At 40.4% G+C, this 18,949-nt stretch overlaps 1 protein-coding gene across 1 annotated transcript in view; it reads right to left on the bottom strand.

Annotated features, from left to right (window-relative positions):
- The window catches only part of PIP5K1B (phosphatidylinositol-4-phosphate 5-kinase type 1 beta), a 133,119-nt gene extending 128,383 nt beyond the window's left edge, over positions 1 to 4,736 (bottom strand). Inside the window, exon 1 of the mRNA XM_065405907.1 lies at positions 4,668 to 4,736. Coding sequence (XP_065261979.1) covers positions 4,668 to 4,736 — 69 coding nt within the window. The remainder of the gene's footprint in view (positions 1 to 4,667) is intronic.
- Between the last annotated feature and the right edge of the window lie 14,213 nt (positions 4,737 to 18,949).

Below are 18,949 nucleotides of genomic sequence, written 5' to 3'. Positions count from 1 at the left end.
CACCTTCCTTCACTTGAGTGCTTCCCCCCAGGGGTGCCGTGACCCAGGCTGGCAAAGGGAGACAAATTACAGCCACTATAAACCCGACCCATTCTGTTTTAAGTGCAACATTGAATCGGTTATGTAAAGCATTTGTTATAAAATGCAAAGCAGAAGGAACTGAAGATAAAGCTGAGGTGCAAAGTCTGATTTTAGTGTAAAGGTTGTCAGTAAATACATAATCTAGGTATTAGTAAACTCACTGCAACTGCCACAACACAGGCAATAAATGCTTTCCACATTTGCTTTGACTTCAGCCTTGCCTTTATTATTATACATACCCCACCATGGGCCAGTGGATTCCCCATCAGAGTGGCAAGTGACAGGAGACTCCTGAAATCCGGTTTACCCTTCACTGGGGAGCAGATCTGGGAGCTGCTCTGTGGCTGGGAACATGCAGAAGCTCAGGGCCTGAGGCCTCCTCTATTGCCTGTTGTAACTAGCACAAGAACCACAGCAGAGGCCACAGAATCCTTGGAGCCGATCAGCAGAGATTGTAAACCCCAATGGATATTTCATGCAAGTGACGACCTCCTCAGGCACCCAGAAGATTGTGTGAGGTACCCAGCAGAAGTTCTAATCTAAGGCACTCTGCTATGGAGGGGTATGTCTACACTGCCGCTAGGATCATGCATCCCAACCTGGGCAGACAGACATACGCTAGTTCTGCTCAAGCCAGTGAACAAAAAACAGCACTGTGGATGTTGTGTCATGGACAGCAGCACGGGTTAGCTGCCCGAGTAGAAGCCCACCAGACTCACCAGGTCAGTACTTGGATGGCTAGCCTGTGCCACTGCCCATTCTGCAACATCGACACTGCGATATTTGGCACACTAGCTTGAGAAGAGCTTGCGTGTGTCTATCTACCCGGGCTGGGAGGCATCTTCCTACCTACAGAGTAGACATATCCTAAGCTCTTTTGATAAAGATTTCATAGCTATTTGACTCACAGAGCTTTCAGGCCCCAAATGGTGTGTCTGAAGCTTTTACTTTCCTTAAAAATCATACCATCTGGTTTACAGAGCGTACAGAATCCATTAGCCATCTCTGCATAGTTTGGGATCTTGAACTGAAGTTATTCAATTTCTTCAGTTTAAAAACTTTGTATTTCTGAAGTTTCTGTATTTCTTTAGCCAAATTATTTGATTAGAGAGATTGCAAATCCCTCAGGTTATATCTAGAATATTTATAAACCCAGCAAAACCAATCAAGAAGTTTATAAATTCAGCCAAAACGTAAAATAGGTCCCAGAGATTCCAATGTGTGTGGTGAATAACTCCAAAATGAACAAGCGGTCTAAAAACTAGGGCCGTCAAACAAACAAAAATATTGTGATTAATCAGGAGAGTAAAAAATAGTCACGATTAATCACACTGTTAAACAGAACACCAATTTAAATTTATTATAAATATTTTTGAATGTTCTTCTACATTTTCAAATATATTGATTTCAATTACAACACAGAACACAAAGTGTACAGTGCTGACTATTATTTATTATAAATATTTTCACTAGCTGTGGGAAAGAATCACAAAATAAACATAGAAACTAAAGTACATAGTAACTAATCACAAAACACTAATTTTATTTTAAGAAGTGGGCAGCATTATCTCCTGTAAATGTAAACAAACTTGTTTGTCTTAGCGATTGGCTGAACAAGAAGTAAGACTGAGTGCAGTTATGTAAAAAAAAAAAAAAAAAAAAAAAAAATCTACATTTGCAAGCTGCACTTTCCCGATGGAGACTGCACTACAGAACTTGTATGAGGTGAACTGAAAAATACTATTTCTTTTTACAGTGAAAATATTTGTAATAAATAATAAAGGGAGCACTGTACACTTATGGGTCACTGGATTTTACATCACAAGTAGAAATTTTCCATGCATCATATTCCTTTTTTGTATGTATTTTATAAATATGACTAAACCTCACTGAGAGATGAATAAACACAGGAAAAACTGTTAAGAAGCAAAATACAATATCTAAGGGACAAGCTTCATTTGTGTGTCTTATAAATAACTTTGCTTTTTAAATATTAGGTGCCAAATTCAGCCCTTGTGTAAAGCAGGTGCAACTCCATTGACTTCAGTAGAGTTGCACCAGAACTGAATGTGGCCGTAATGATTTGGTTTTATTTTTGTCATCTGAACATTACTAAATCTTCAAATGTTATGGTATGTATCTGCAAGGAGTCTGTCTCCTGGGTTAGACTCCTACAAAGCCATTTCAGGTCCAGATTCAGCAAAGCATTTAAGCACATGCTTATGTACTTTACTTAATCAGCACTTTAGTAAAGTACTATAAATTGTTAGTACTGGGGCAGAGGCACCCCAGTTAGAGAGAGAGTTGTGTTGTGGGGGGTAGGGGTGTCACTTTGGGAGAGAACAGCTTTAAAATCCTGCTGAGGCTCTACAGGAGCCCAGCCAAACATGGCTGGCCGGGAGAGTTTAACTAGCACATCTCTGGGCCAGGACTGCCCACTTTTGAAGTTGTGCCACCAGTTCCAGGCCTGCGATGGAACAGGGGTTGCAAGTAGCTTGCACTGCTGCACTCTAGCTCTAGGCAGATTTACTCCTGTGAACTGTCATCACCCTGGAGCAAATCTGGCCTGTTGACAATATTAAGGGAAAAAAGCATGAAATCTTACCAGTCCAAAAACAGAAGATTCTGACCTCCAAATCCCAGGAACTTATGCAACTACAACCTCAAGCACCCTTTGAAAATGCATTCCTTAAATTAATATGAAGAATTCCCTGCAGAATAACTAGTGTGTTAGGTAGTGCGTGTTAAGATTCTAAATCACAAAAATACTTGGTCATCTCTGTACTTTTCCTAGCTAAGAACATATTGACAGCAACAATTTAAAAGTCAGCTCTCAGTTCTTCCATAAACAAACAAACAAATAAAATCTGCAGATGTTCCAATGCCTCCTTTTATCTCTACTGCTCCACTAGAGATTTTCCAGTCATGACTGGTGTCATTTTGCACTAGGACAACATATGTGAGTTGCTAACAAAACTGGATCAATCTGATATTGTACGTATACTTCTTTCAAAAAATTAGTTCTAGAATATACACCTGTCAATCTCTGGGCACATTTTCTATCATTAAAAATTAGCTGCAAAGAACTGCAAGAGGCAGCCACAAAGCATTGTGGGACTGGGGTCGTGGCAAGAAACTGGCTAGTTTTGGGATTGGGGACCTCTGAGGTAAGGGCATGAGTCCAGTCAGAATAGGTACAGCAAAAGAAACACAGGTGAGTTGTGGCCACTAGAGGTTACACTCCTCATGGAAGAAGTGACTAAGTACTAATTTCATAAACTAAAGTATTCTCTCTCTACCTATAGTACCTCTCTATTGGAAGTACTATATTCTCTTCGTTTACCGGAGCCGAGAACCCAGCCTTTTTCTGTACCCCTGCCTCAAACACCCATCAGTATTCAATCCTTGAGGGACGCTAATACAAACAACAAAAAAGTCACATCTATAAACCCAGCTCAAAAACATAACTGCCTGTTGCTTCTAAGGAAAGAAAAGGGTCTGGAATTTTAAAGCCACCCACATACTGCGAGTGTGGCTGCCAAGGAAAGGAAGAATTAAAATGGAATGTTTAAAAATCCTCCTGGACTTTACCAGTATTACAGCAAAACTGCAAACATGGAAGAATTATCGTTTATTATTGGTATTGCAGGAACTCTTATAGGCCAGAGCTCAGCTGTACTATGCGCTGTACAAACACATAAAGGGAGGGACCGTCCCTGCTGTATAGAACAGTGTTAGCAACCAAAAGGAGAGAACTGAATCCAGTAGCCAAGAATTTGTTCATTTTAAAGAAATTGATTTTTTCTACACTAAATTTATATTTTAGTTTTAATTTTAAAAAGCTTATTGTGGGTACCATCATTGCTAATAAGACTCTCGCTTAATGTCACCCACACAGAAAATCAAGGAGAGGAAGCAGCAGTAAGGAAGGTACCATATGTTGATGTAGCACCTAAACAACAGTCTCTGTTGCACTGTGCTACAAATACTGTGTTAATCTCTATAGTGGTTATTGTAAGAAAGAATTAAAGGCATTAAGTTATCTATTAAACAAAATTACCTAAAAAATCCATACAAAACAAAACCCACACCTTTGGCAAAATATTAAGGAGGGTTAATTTGTAGTCAAGAGACACAGTACAAACATTTGAAGCATTTGAGAACTTACTGTACTAGATTCTTGGACAATAGTGTTTTTAGCAACAAGATATCTCTGTTGCTAGGAGCCAAGAATTTCCCATGCTATAGCAAGGTGTGTATTTAAGAAGAGATGTTAATACTGAGTAGTCACACTTACTGGGTATAGGAACTTGGTATACTTTTACAAAAGAGAAAGGACTCAGAAGTGAACAATGGCATTTATTTTGTTTGTTTTGCTTCTTTGGCCTATTTGGATGAATGTTTGACTTACAGCAAGTACAAAGTTGAGGGAGAGGGAGATTTGTTTTCTTCTACTTTCAAGGCTCCACATTAGGAATGCTCAAGTATTAAACTTTCATGCACTAGAGACTAAAAAAGACAAAGCTGTAGAATCGATATACTGTACTAAACAATCTTACAAAAGGAAGGTTACTGGTCACATTTACCTTTTTATATGTTTTCTCCTCATTTTGTTTTCCAGCAGGGGCATCTCCATTTTCAGAAACAGATGACATCTAAGACATAGAAAACAAGTATTTTTTTAAACCATAAATATTAATTTGTTATCCCCTACTTGCTAAATTCTGATTTTTAGAGAGGACAGTAATAAGTTGTTAAATTGTGTAAAGACTCTCAAAAAATTGTTAGTTTAGGGTTTCTTTGAACACTGATTTAAGTGAGAGGCTAAAAGAAGCTCAAGATTGCACTGACCTTTCCTGCTGACATCCCGCACTACTAACTCATGCCTAATTTGCCATCCACTCTCACCCATATATGTTATGTTTTTTGTAAAACTTTCAACCATGTTTCTAATCTCTCTAGGTCCTTCTGTATTATTTCTTTCCTTACTAATATCTGTAACTCTTTCCTAGTTAGTATCCTCAGTGGATATTCAGTAACATTCTTTTTACCCCCTCTTCCAGATTATTAAAGAAATGTTAAATGAACCCAGACCTAGCAGCATGACCAACTGTAGTATTGCACTAGATATTTGATAAGCGATCACTTGTCACCACCCTTTGGTTATGGACCTTCAGCAACTTTCAAACCCACCTGTCAGTTTTTATATTCAAGCCAACTTGAACACATTTTTCTTAGTGTTGAAGTTTAGTTAGATTGTAAGCTCTTTGGGGCAGGGACTGTCTTTTTGTTCTGGTTTTGTACAGCACCTAACAGAACAGGGGCTCCCAGGCAGGACCATAATACAGATAATAAATAGTAAATAAGATTTGGGGAACAAGACTGCCCGGACATACTATCAGACTTTTTTTTTTTTACTGGAATCCAATTAAATGACATCTTCTGCATACCCCTTTTCCCCTCCTTTAGTCCCTCAACGCAATCATCTGAAAGATGGATTCTTTTTCCCCCTCCAACACAAAAACATGCAGTTCCCTTTGTTTCTTATATTTGGATCATTTTATAAATTCAATGGGGTGGCTAAGTTAATGTCACCATTTGAGACAAGCACATTCTCAGACCTAGCAGTGTTTAAGAGCTAGACTCTCCATCATTCTCCAAGTTTATACTTCAAACATGTTTGTACAAGACTACAGATGTAGAAGTCAAAGTTTGACTTCACAACAGATTCTGTACGACAAGCCTGATATATCCAATAACAGGTGTAAACCATGAGGATTGTGCTTGGGATCTAGATTTGTGATGGCACATCCTGCATGCCCAAGAGACCCAAGACCTGTGGCTAAGTTGACACACTGTCCCCAAAGTTGCAAGGTGATGTTTGACATTGTACCTGCTAATTGCAGTAAAGCAACACCAGTTCAAGAATAAATCACATTCCCCCACCTAGATCACCTGCAAGTATAGATGCCAAGGAAAGGAAGAATTAAAATGGCAAGTTTTAAATCCTGCTACATTTACATATTAGTGTTATAATGAAGATATACATACCTTTCTGAACTAAATTGCAAGTCATCTGGAGCCGAGAGTGACCGTCAACCCATTCATTGATGCTGTCAATTTTTCCAGGTCCCTGTTAACACAAAAATCATTCAGCATTATGTAATCTGAGTTTAACGTCTGTTAGATATTGTTTAATGTTTCATGTAGAAAGGAATTTTTACTTTCTGAGTAGGTTAGAGCTTTGAAAGAAGCAGGGCAATACAAGATCTTTCTCAAATGGTTTGATTATTAATGTATATTTAATAGAACTAGCTTTTGCTACACTGAATAAAATCAATATGGTCATCCTTTCTGAGTTCTAACTTGCCTTTGCCCTAGATACAATGCTACTGTGTCATGGTCGTCCTTATTGTAAAACATTTATGTAGGGCCATAAATTTTCATGGCATTGTACAGAACATAATTAAGACACGTTCTGTGCCCTGAAGAGTTTGTAAAGTGAACACCCAACCCTACAACCTTTACTCACTTGAGTAATCCATACTGAAGTCAGCAGGACTACTTGCATGAGTGAGGGTTTGCAGGACAGGGCAATGAATAGTAAATAAATTGAGTTCCTTCTGAAGTAAAGTTAATCAGCACTTACTATACAAAGCATTCTAACCGGTATATAATTAAGCTATCGTAATTATGTAATTAATATTATTGGTAGTCTTGGAAAGACTAGCTTTTTATTGGTAAATGTCAATTTCACCCTACACACGGAAACCCATGAAAATATTTCCACTGATAATTACTGAAATTTACAGATAGGCAAAGACAGACAAATGCTTCCTGAAAACTGAGTTTGATTTAAGGTTATTTACTTTTTATATTTGGACATGTGATGTTGACAATTTGTGTTCTAATAATTTTAAAGCTTTAACTTTTTAAATCTCAGTGTCTACAGTCATTAAATAATTGTCCGACCTCATCCATAATTTCCCACAACTGTGAAAATTTAAATAGAAATTTTTTTTTAAAAAAAGCTTAAAATAAAAACCATTATCTATCAAAATTATATAAAAAAAAAAGGATAAAAATTGAGGTCTGCCAAGCTTAATTATAGAATAAATTCTGCTTGCTTTCCCCTCACATGAGTAGTCCCATTGACTTCAAGCAGAATTACTTTCTTGAATAAATAAGGTACATGGGTGCCATTTGGTACCTCTTTGGAAAAGAGAGAGAGAGACCCTCTCCCTCTCTCCGCTAGTAAAATTATACCCATAAGATGATAGTTCAATTTTGGTTTTCCCCTTCCTCCCCACCATGAACACATTTGACTTTTCTCTTGCAATCAGTGTAAACATCTCCTTATACACAGCTACACACTTAGAAGTTCATCTTTTAATTTATCTAAGTAATTTTTCCTGGAAGGAAAGCCTATCCTTAACTTTTTAAGACGTTTTCATAAAGCAGCAAACTTTTCCTCTTGGAATGGCTAAAGAATTGTAGCACCCACAGATCAAATATGGCTTGTGTCAAATCTACATCTTTGGAAAACTAGTTTCTCCATTAAGAGCTAAAAAAAATTGTTAGTCAAATCCTCTGAGAAGGATAAACCTTCCTAATATCACCCACCAGCATTTTATCATGCATCACAAGATTCATTTTGCCCTTTAAGTCTTCACAAGCAACTAAATATCTTCATTATTTATGTTATTACTTGGCCATATCCTCCCACCATCCTACATGCAGAACTCCCACTGAAGTCAGACAGAGCCATTTAAAGTAGGTTTCATTTATTCAGAAATGTACATACATATGTCAGCTATTTTATAACAATATTAGGCGGCTTCATCTACACTTACATTTCTACCCACAGTGGTACTAGAACCTAGACACGTTTCTCTAGAAAAATGCTACCATGGTTTCAAATTCCACCAGAAAGACAGCCTAACTGCTACTGGTTACTTTAAGATTAAAGCTCCTCAGAACACAAACAAACAAGAGCAAGATCCTATTCCTCCCAGCATTAACCTGAGATAGGATCAGACCAACTCAAAGAAAGTCAAACATCAATACAGCATAGGAATTTCCTCCCAATAAATGTTAGCTGAAGAAAACATTCATGCCGGATGTGGAAGAAAAGCCTGTTTGTGCCCAGTATAGCCAGATAAATTATTCAAGAACATTTAATCCATGTGAAAAATATGCCCCTGTAATGTTGCCAAGGTTAGGGAGACAGATGGTGATCTCCTGACTATAGTAACAATTGAACATGCAACTTAAATTTCTATGAAGAAAGTAGAACTTGGTTATTTGTGCTAGTTTCTTCCATTTTCTAAAGCTGGTTGGCCCAGATAGAACGATTACTATTCTTGGTCCCAGGCTTGTGGGGAGCCAAGCACCCTTAACTCCTTTGAATTTAATGGGAATTTATAGTGCTCAGCATCTTGAAGAATCAGGCCTCTATTAGCTGTAAAGAATATGATTAGGTTAATTCACTGAACTAATTTGTTATGCAAAACATCCTTATCTCTTTATTCTTTAGAGACCTGTGGTGCCATTTTGGTACTGAGGTGCTTTGCATAATATGTATTTTGCTGTAATTGTTTCATTTCTACAAAAATACATAGTGCATTTATAGTGCAGGGACATTATATCCCCAAAGTGTTTGGAATGTATTCACAGGCTACACTACACCTCTGATTCTTAAAATCCTCTACTACTCTCCCATTTGAAACAGAAGGAAGTTCATGGAGAACTACAGTATTTGATCTTAGCATGGGCTAGGCAGTTCTAGGTACATACAGCACACTGAGATTAAAGGAGTTTAGGAAGCTTTTAAGACCCAGAATTACTTCATGACTCAGTATTAGACCAGGCTATTTATAAAGGTCTTCATTGTGGCTCCTCAGGCACAGTCCCACTTGAGGGCATGGGGGAGGCACGCTATTCCCCAACAGTAATTTTAGGAAGCATTTTTCCAGACCTCTGCAGAGTACTGTCCCTGGCTTTGGGGTCCCCCACCCACGAATCCAAAATTGAAGGAAGAGGTTCCGCTCCCAGAATTTAAATCCTTCACTACTGAAGGCCCTTGGGTTCAAAGTTTCAGTTTGGGCACATCAAATTTTAAACAAATAATAATAGGTTTAAAAAAAAAATCTCAGAATTTTTTAAAAACAGAAGTTATTCTTTTAAATTAAAATAAATCATTTTTATTGCACCCATTTGTGTTTTAGGATTTACTTCACATCACTGGAAAACTTAGACTCCTACACCTTCTAATGTTACAAAACTCTAGTTGCAATTCCAGTGACCTCAGAGAGAATAGCACTCTGCACTTTCCCCTTGAAAATACACTGGATGATTTCTGTCAGACTCCTCCACTGAGTCAAAGAAAAAAAAAAATCCAGTCATGTTGTAACCGTCCCTTTTAAGGGTACGTCTGCACACAAACAGCCGCCCAAGGCAGTGAGTCTCAGAGACAGGGTCTACAGACTCAGGTTTGTGCTAGGGCACTAAAAATAACTGTGTTGACATTTGGGCTTTGGCTGGAGCACAGGCTCTGAAGTCCAGGGTCCAAGATCCCAAGCTCAAATGTCTACACAGCTACTTTTAGCACCGCAGTGCAAGCTTGGGTCCGTACCCCCGAGTTCTGCTGTGTAGATGTTCCCTAGGCAGCTGGAGGGTTGAGGACAACACTGATACAATAATCACCACGGGTATATTAGAAATAGGAGTTGAATAGTAAGGGGATAGAGGGAATGTGGGCTTCCCAGAGTTTACGAGCAATGGGTATGCAAGTATGTGTTCAGGAAGAGCTCCAGTGCTGTTAATTTTAATCTACCATAAAGTTGAAGCAGAAATTTGTATTTTTATTGAGTGAACAGGATGAATGGGGAGAAAGTCACACATAATATTAATAAAGAATAGACAGTTTCCCTGTTCAGTTTTGTACTACTGCCTGCCTGAATGCATAGAGTATAAAAGTTGTTAAAGAACCAAAACAGGAAAGGTAAGAGCCTCTCAGGTACACAGCTTCACAGGAGTTAACACAACAAAGGCTTGGCAATCAGTTGGGTAGAGAACTTGCTTAGCTGACTCCAGCCAGGCTACGAGGTTTTACTTTTCTCAAGGCTAAGGCCTTGTGTACACAACAAAACTATATGGGCAGAGCATCCAGCATAGACACAGCTTATGACGACTGAAGGAGCTTCTCTGCCAGCAGAGTAATACCACATCCCTGAAAGACATTAGCTCAACCAACTTTTGTCAGCATAGCTGTGTCTACACTGGGGGTTTTGTCAGCATAGCTGTGCTGGCTAGCCTAGGGGGTTTCTTCCGCACGCCTGACTGACATAGCTATGCTGCCAAAACTTTGTAGTGTAGACTTGGCCTAAGCCTGGGATCAAAAGGAGATCTAAAACCTCAAAAGAGGATAGAAAAGCGAGTGTTGGGGGGTGTCAGATGAGCTGAAAGAGGCTGGCCAGAATGTGTCAGTGAAACGGCTGACAGTCTGAGACAGACCGGGAGCATGCTGCTGCATTATACACTGTTTCTTCCTGCCAGGTATGGAGTTAGCTGGGCTGAGGGGAGTTATGTGAAAGACAGACCCACATGACTATGTCTTTTGTTTTACCCTGTGTTCTACCTGTTTTATACCTTTGAGTAATGAATAAGTTATACTTGGTTTTGAAGAAGCTGTTTCTGTATCACTGCAAATGTGTGCTGTCACAGGCCTTTAGAGCAGTGGTGGCCAACCTGTGGCTCCGGAGCCACACACAGCTCTTCAGAAGTTAATATGTGGCTCTTTGTATAGGCACCGACTCCGGGGCTGGAGCTGCAGGCGCCAACTTTCCCATGTGCCGGGGGGTGCTCACTGCTCAACCCTTGGCTCTGCCACAGGCCCTGCCCCCACTCCACCCCTTCCCACACCCTTCCCTGAGCCTGCTGTGCCCTCGCTCCTCCCCCCTCGCCCCCAGAGCCTCCTGCACGCCATGAAATAACTGATCGGGAGGTGCGGGGAGGGAGGGGAAGGTGCTGATCGGCAAGGCTGCCAGTGGGTGGGAGGCACTGGGAGCGGGGGAAGCTGATGGGGGGGCTGCTGAGGTATAACTGTGGCTCTTTGGCAATGTACATTGGTAAATTCTGGCTCCTTCTAAGGCTCAGGTTGGCCACCCCTGCCCTAGAGCAGTGGTCTCCAAAGTGGGGTGCGCGCACCCCAGGGGGTGCACAAGAGGATCCTTGGGGGTGCGCAGTAGAAGGAACTTTTTTTGTTGTTGTTTCGGCAGTTCGGGCGGGAGTCGGAGCGGCTTTTTTTTTTTTTCCCTTTTCTTTCTTTTTTGGTTCGGCAAAAATGGTAGAGCCGGCGTGGCAGGGGGTGCGTGCTCAAAATTTTTTAACTGATAGGGGTGCGCGATCAAAAAAGTTCGGAGACCACTGCCCTCGAGTATAAAGCTTGCAGTTGCCAAACACCATTGGACATGCTAAAGTAGTCATGGTTGATAGACCAAGACCTAGGCTACAGCCTGTTGGGTAAGAGTGGGCAAATTGCAGAACTCCACCCCAGAAGAGGTGGACTTGAGGTCTGACACTGGGGGGGGGGGGGGGGGCAGTGCACTAGGTAAGACTCAAGAAGGGACAGCAGTTCAGCTAGCCTAGTAACTGTGAGAGTACATACACCCGAATACATACAGCCAAAGCTTAGAGCTAAAAAAGATTGTTTATATACGTACTTAAGTTTCTTGGTCTGGCTAATGAAAACAAGCACTATTACTTTAGTCCATTTCAGCTCAGATTTAAGTCAACAGCAAAACTCCCACTAACTTCAATTACCCCCCCCCCCCCCAAAAAAAATATCTCTATCTCTATCTATAAATTATTTGGTTCTTGCTGGTTGCCTCTGTTAGTACACTCAGCTAATACTTAGTTTTGTTTTCTTACCATTGCCGAATGTGAAAAAAAAAAAAAAATTCTCAGAATCTTCAGTTCACTACCTTTCTATGAGAAAAGAGAGAAGAACCTGGTTTCTATTTAATTTATAAACAAAAAGCATGCTATTTAATTGGCATATTCCACATATAAGCAATGTTGCCTTTCACAGCTATTGCTAGCATGGGTTGGTACTAACCAACTTTTGTGGGGGGTTTTGTCAGCTGTTTGCACATGTACACCACCTGACTTGCACTTTTCCCCTGATGAGTACCAAATCTAGGAAGAACACATTAAAATGAAAGAGTACCACTATTTTTCATCTCTTATAATAATTGTAGGTAAGTGAAGTGAGAGCAGTATCCACTTTAAAAAAAAAAATCTAACTGAAAATAAAAAGATACAAACAGATATCTTTTTTGTTTTTAACACTAGATGTCAATGTCCATATAGTATGGTCATTGGTTTCATATAAATGCCATAGACAACTACATACATACAGAAGTATCATCTCTGAGACAGAATTTGGAACAGATAACTTTGAAATCTCATGAAACACTGGAGGGGACTGTTTTTGAACAATTTGACCATCATCATACAATACATCAGAATTAATCCAGAAATCCTGTTCATACTTTTGTGCATTTCAGGTAAACTTATTTACTAGCAGTAGCTACTTTCTAATCACTTCTAATCCTTTCATAAATACTTTCCCCCAGGGGCATTCAGGATCCTGAAACTGGCCTGTTGCCTGTCTGGAATAAAACACAAGAATTCACACTAAAAGAATTCAATACTAGTCACAAGACAAACTTATATTATCATTTTAATCAGCTAGCACTAACAACAAAAGGGTTTCAACATGCAAGATTTGTGCTTCTCATTTCTTAAGTGTGGCCATTTGCCAAACCAGCCTGCAAAGATTCTACAGGCAACATTTCAAAGTGAACACTTCAGCCTGCTTACTGTTATATACTGTATTTATTGGCTCTATTAGAAGGAATTATTGTCATGGTAAGACCGCATGTTAAGTGCTTTTAGGTCAGTCACAGTAATTTAAAAGTCACAAAAATGTCGGCTTTATAACTCTATGAAACTTCACTTATTGAACTTTGGCAAGAAACATTTTCAACTGTAATATTTTCAGCTCAGTCCTACTTTTAGATATGCTGCCAGTCATCGTGTAGCTTTGTCAAGTCAGTTACTGGATTGTCCAGATGATTTTTCAGATCTACAATACACATCCATTGATTTGACAGCAAGATGCAGCCCTAGACTTCCAGGTTTCATGTCCAAGTGTCACTATCTCAAATCAGAATTCTTTGTGCGTGGGTGTATAGGGTAACCAAAAAAAATGGTTTATGAATAAATGGAAAGTATCTATATTCATCCATTCATTAGCCAAAAGGACATCTATGTACCCCTTTGCAAACACTTCAGCTCAGTGGAATTCTGCTTCCTTACCTGATAACATTGATGGGATTAAAAATATATATCACAGCTTTGAGTTAAGAACAGCTATCACTTTGGGCTACTATTCTCTTATGACACGTTTTTCCTTCAAATCTGCATACCCTCACTTTTACTTTTGAATACAGAATCCTTCTGACTCATGTTAATTGTATATTCGCAGAATTTTGGCATGGGTAACTGTACATGACTACCCACAGATTTTTCGTTTCTTTGCATCTCTATTCATTGGTTCAAAGGCTGCCGATTAGAAATGTTGTCAAAACTTGGGAGGACTAAAATGTAACTAATTCTTGAACGATAAAGGTTATGCTTTTCTCAAAAATAAGTAACTATATCTCCACACTATAAGCCATCACACAGTAGAAAACAAATCAGTGTACTTCTAAATGTCCCTGGGAATGGGAACAGGAACTGAAAGACCTTTGTGTTTTTTTCTTTACAGTCTACACATTACACTAATTTCTGAACTTCCCAAAAGTAGCTCAATTTCTAATATTAAATGGGGCACCTGCCCTAAATTTTCAGTGCTTTTTAAAATTAACAGTATTCCCAGAGAGAAATGAAATGTTAACTGCCTTGTATAGTTCTTTTCTCTCTCTCTTTTTTATGCTTACTATACTATGTAAAGCTTAACTGTCCATGTTCTGATTTAGTGGGCCAAACTCACTAGTGATGTGTAAGCAGGTAGAAGTTATATGTCAGTCAGCAGATGTAAGTGGATGAAAGGGAATTTAAATTTGTTTAACTCACACACCTGGGGCCCAAAGAGGGTGGAAGGGGTAGCAAGAAAACCAACTAACAGAAGGAGGTAAGACGATTTATGTTAGAGTAGACCACAAACACCATCTTCTAGCACCTCAGCATATAACTCCTTTAGGCCCTGATCCTGCAGTGAGTTCTGCACAAGTGAACCCCTGTGCAGGGGCCCAATAGGGTCAATGGGGCTGTACCTGGACCCAATGGTGTATCCACACAGAGCTCACTGTAGGATGAGAGCCCTAGAGTCCCTCAGACCTACATACAATCCCTTACCAGAACATAACACACCACTTCAGGACTTGGCCCTGTGTATAATGTATTTATAAGTCTTCAATTTCAGTATCTATCTTTCACTAAAACTAACATCAATAAACAGGGATATGCTCACAGAAGCCCCTTGTTCAAGTTCTGCCACAAAACTGAAGAGGTTCACAGTAACTTCTCTGCCTCTGAAGGAACTGCCCCAACCTTTGGACACTGCTGAATCCTCTCTGCCAGGAATACCTTATCCTTTGGGTGCATAAATGGAAGTCTGAAGAGCCAATTATTTGTCTTTGGAATGCACCAGCTTCAGGACAAAGCATAAATAAATAGTTCCAGCGAGTGCAATCAATACAGTATCATTGGCTGGTATGTGGTATTGCTACCCTCCTGGGGAGTGGTTATTAGAAACAGATTTGTTTTAATGCAAAAACAATAGGCTTCCCCCAACCCCTCTCTCCTCCTCTTTGCATCACCTCTGCTCCCTCAAGTGCTTGGGGTCTAACACAAGTTAAGTGGGGATATTTGTGGGGGATCTCTTGTTGAAATATTGGCAGCACATCACTTGGGTATGGAAGGCAAAGTGTAGCGGGACCACACGGGGGGAAAAGAGCTGTACAAAGCACTTGAGCTCTTTACACAACATTGCCCAATGGAACCTGCTTTCACCCTGGTATACAGCAGGCAGTCTGGGTCTCTGTGTTCAGCAGCATGCAGGGGGCAGTGACACTGCACCCCACATTCTTCAGTGATATTAGTATGATATAATTATACCATAATTATGATGTATTTTATGCAAGATAAGGCATGCAAGGGGTCATTGGAAAGGTTATGGTTTGCTGAATATGATTCTCCTATTTCTATGCATCTATCATTTTAGTATCTGAAGTTATGAATATTGACTATGTATCTATTTCACATGTAGCTATTCCTGGGCACTGCCCACTGGGCAAAATGCTCTCAGTGTAGATTGCTGGCTGGGAAGTGTCCATTGAGGTTAATGAGCCATTAGGAAAAAACAATAGGCCTTTGGAGAAGCTTATCTCCCACCTGGTGAGCCTTCCTGTGAATGCTCCAAACAGCCAGTGGGGGATGGCTGCTGAGACTCTACAGGGACATGTGACCAGGTCACCTGGTGCTGAACTCCATCTTGGGATGTCAGTGTTTTTCCACTGACTGGCATGGGAAACCAGCTTTGAAACAAAGGGTTCCCGAAATATGCAAAAGCTAACTTCAAATCTTTTGTAGTTAATACATTTGTTTTTGCTCTATCTAAACCAGTGTGGGGGAATCATAACTCAGGGGCAGAAAGCTGTTGCATATTCTTCTCCACATTCAGGGAGGGGGCACATTTTATGAGCGTACTCTGTACAGTACCCTGTGCAGCGCAAGATGGTGTAATTTTGAGTTTACACTCCAGAGGGGGTGCATGCCTAAGGAACTGGAAGGTGCCATAGCTCAGAAGTTCTCACAAGCCCTTTCAGGGGGGTCGCGGACCCCCACAGCTAAAATCAGAGCCTGAGATCCAGCACCTCCCGCAGGGCTGAAGCAAGGAGCCGTGGGGCTGAAGCCCTGATCCCCGGTACTCCCCGTGGGACAGAAGCCCTGAGCCCATGGACAGAGTTGGGGGGGGGGCACGAGGGGTGTTGCCCTGCCCCAAACTGCAGTGCAAGAGCAGGGCAGTCCCACACCCCCTTCTCTCCCTGCATAGACAGGCAGGTAGCTAGCTACATGTTGGCAAAGGATTCAAAACCTACAAGCCCATTTGGCAAAATCCATTTAGACCTGAGAGATCAGATCTTATGAGACTACGTGGTCTTTGAAGTCTCTCCCACATTAGGAAGTAGTTACACAAATTAAGACAGGAATGGGCATTGTTTAAAAGGAAGCAGGGAACAGCAGGAAGATTTTAATCCTTGTATCTGGGAGTGGGCCATTAGTTGTCATGCCTCCTGAATTCCATTTTGAATGTCTTGAGTTCAAGAATGCATGCTGTTACACTTGAAAACCAGCACTAAAAGTCCTGTAACCCAAATCATTTCTAGGGAACAAAGTTACAGCAGATGGGAAAGGAAAGTTATGGAAACATTTCTATACCCAGGACCCAGAGGAGACAATGGAGTAAAAGGAGAGGTTTAGTGTAATCCTTACTGCATTTAATCTATGCAGTTATTAAACTTTTTTTTTTATTAATTTTTCCATTCATCTGAATTTTCTCACCTATAATAGACACGGGCCATTTAATTTTCCTTACACATATTTACGGCAAGCTTCCCCTTTCTAGGACACCTATGAAAGTGTTATGTTTGCCTACTCATGTGCACAGAAAATTGTGCAATGCCCAGCTTCCCCAAACCAACAATATTCTGAGAAATCCAGCCCCCAGAGTTCTGTTAATGGTCTTCAAAGGGTCATGATGGATAGAGAATAGGGAATCTCTCTTATTCATAACGTTAACAAAGGCTAGATGTTTATGTTTGATAGGGCTGCATTTCTAACTTCAAGAAGCATCCACCACACCATCGGTTCCTTCAGAAATTATGATTTCACAGAAAGCAGAACAGGAAGGGACTCTAGAACTAAGAACTAAAGTAAAGCTAAAACCACACCCAAAACAAGGTGCTAGTATCAACTAAAACAAGATGCAGAGTACATTGCAATTTTATGATTTGGGGGCTTAACAGTTTTTCCAGTGGTTTGCCTCTTGCCTAAACACCATGGTATCACTAACAATACCAGTTCTTTATACACAAGAGAGTGAGTTTTAGAATTGGCTGGCAGTCTTTCAGCGGAGATTTCAGCTGACTCAGCACTAATACACAAGCGAGGGTGTGTCTGTGCATGGGTCAGCTACAATGTGGCTGTAGAGCACGGGCATTGCACAGCTCACACCATCAAGCCTCACCAAAGGGGATGAGATGTGTGTGGGGCCCTGGCCTTCTCCTCCCCTCCCTCCCCACCCCCCCACCGGCCTGTGGAAAGGGTCTGGAATGGGAGGAATACGTACTGAAACAGTGGTTGTCGTCTCAGTTTGGTGCGCGCACACACACACACACACACACACACACACACACACACACACACAATCCCAGTAGAAATTCTGGCTGAGTCAATAAGAAATCTTTCTGCAGCTCCTGCTGCAAAGCAAACCCCTTCACATTCTTTCTCCCAAAGCCACACAGGTCTATACCTTGATAACCCAGCCGAGACTTGATGTAATATTTATATATTTGACATGAAAGTATAGTTCACTTATCGCAAGGTTTGCAGTAGTGGTAATAGAGCTGACAACACGCTGGGCTGTTTCCCTTGAAGATGCTTGCACCAATAATGAAACTGGGAAATTTCACACCCTTTCAAATTAATTTCCCCTCAAATCAGTCTTTTTTCCCCCCTTAAACCACATGCTCATTTCTGGGGCAGTCCCAACCCAAAGGAAGGAGGTTGTAGTTTAATCTCAACAAGCCATAAAGTCAGTCCCCCCAGAGTTATAATATTTAACCTACAGACTGACTGTAGGTGGAAGAGAATTATGTTTTGAGTTTCCCTGGCTGTTTTTTGTCTTTGTTTTTAAAAGGACATGATAATGTAAAAAGCTTGCCTTTCAAGCAAGGGAAATAAAGATGGGGAAATAAAGATTTTAGATCTATCCAGGAAGCCATTTTAAACTTTAAACCATTTGTATTAAAACAAAGATTCCAGGAAAATAGACAACAATTGACTTTGTTTACAGACTTTGCATGCCACAAACTCAAAGAAGGGCACACCTGACATAAGCCAGGGATTCTTGGTAAACTAAGTCTCTACCAAAAAGTTGTCCTCATTAAGCACTTCACGTGTATTTCAGAAACATGCTGTACTGGCTAGTTCTCAAATAACTGCTTAATTGGGCCCGTTGACCCTGGCCCTACTGCTACAATGTAAAGACTCCAGTTTTTTGCTTCACTTTACATTGGTGTTATTATACTATTATACTACGCAGGGTAAGACCGGGGGAGAGGGGAGAGGGAGGGGAAGGCATGAATACTGGTAATTGCCAAGGTCAAAAAAACTGAAATACTATATATAGTATACTAAATATTGCTGTTAAAGAAAGGCGATAAAACTTTAAATACAAAAACTGTAACGAAACTTTCACCCAGCACCCAAACCTTCCCTCAGTCTGCACAATAATCCCACCCCCTTTTAACTTCAATGAATATTCCACATGCAGAAGAGTGGCAGGATGCACCCCCTCATAGTTAAGAGTTGGAATCTTACATCCCCAGACTAGAAGTCATTCTTTTGGTGACCGACGTTTTACTGATCAGATAGTTTAACTGTTTATATGTCTTCTTTGATCCTAACATTTACTCTCGATTCTCCCCAAAATAGTGTATAGAATGGACTCATCTCTTGACAACAGAGGCCATCTAAGCTCCAATAAAACTATCTGTCCACACACCTGAACTATTCA

This window comes from Emys orbicularis, chromosome 6 (genome assembly GCF_028017835.1).
Source record: "Emys orbicularis isolate rEmyOrb1 chromosome 6, rEmyOrb1.hap1, whole genome shotgun sequence".
NCBI classification, from domain to species: domain Eukaryota; kingdom Metazoa; phylum Chordata; order Testudines; family Emydidae; genus Emys; species Emys orbicularis.
This window is presented reverse-complemented; position numbering and strand designations above follow the sequence as displayed.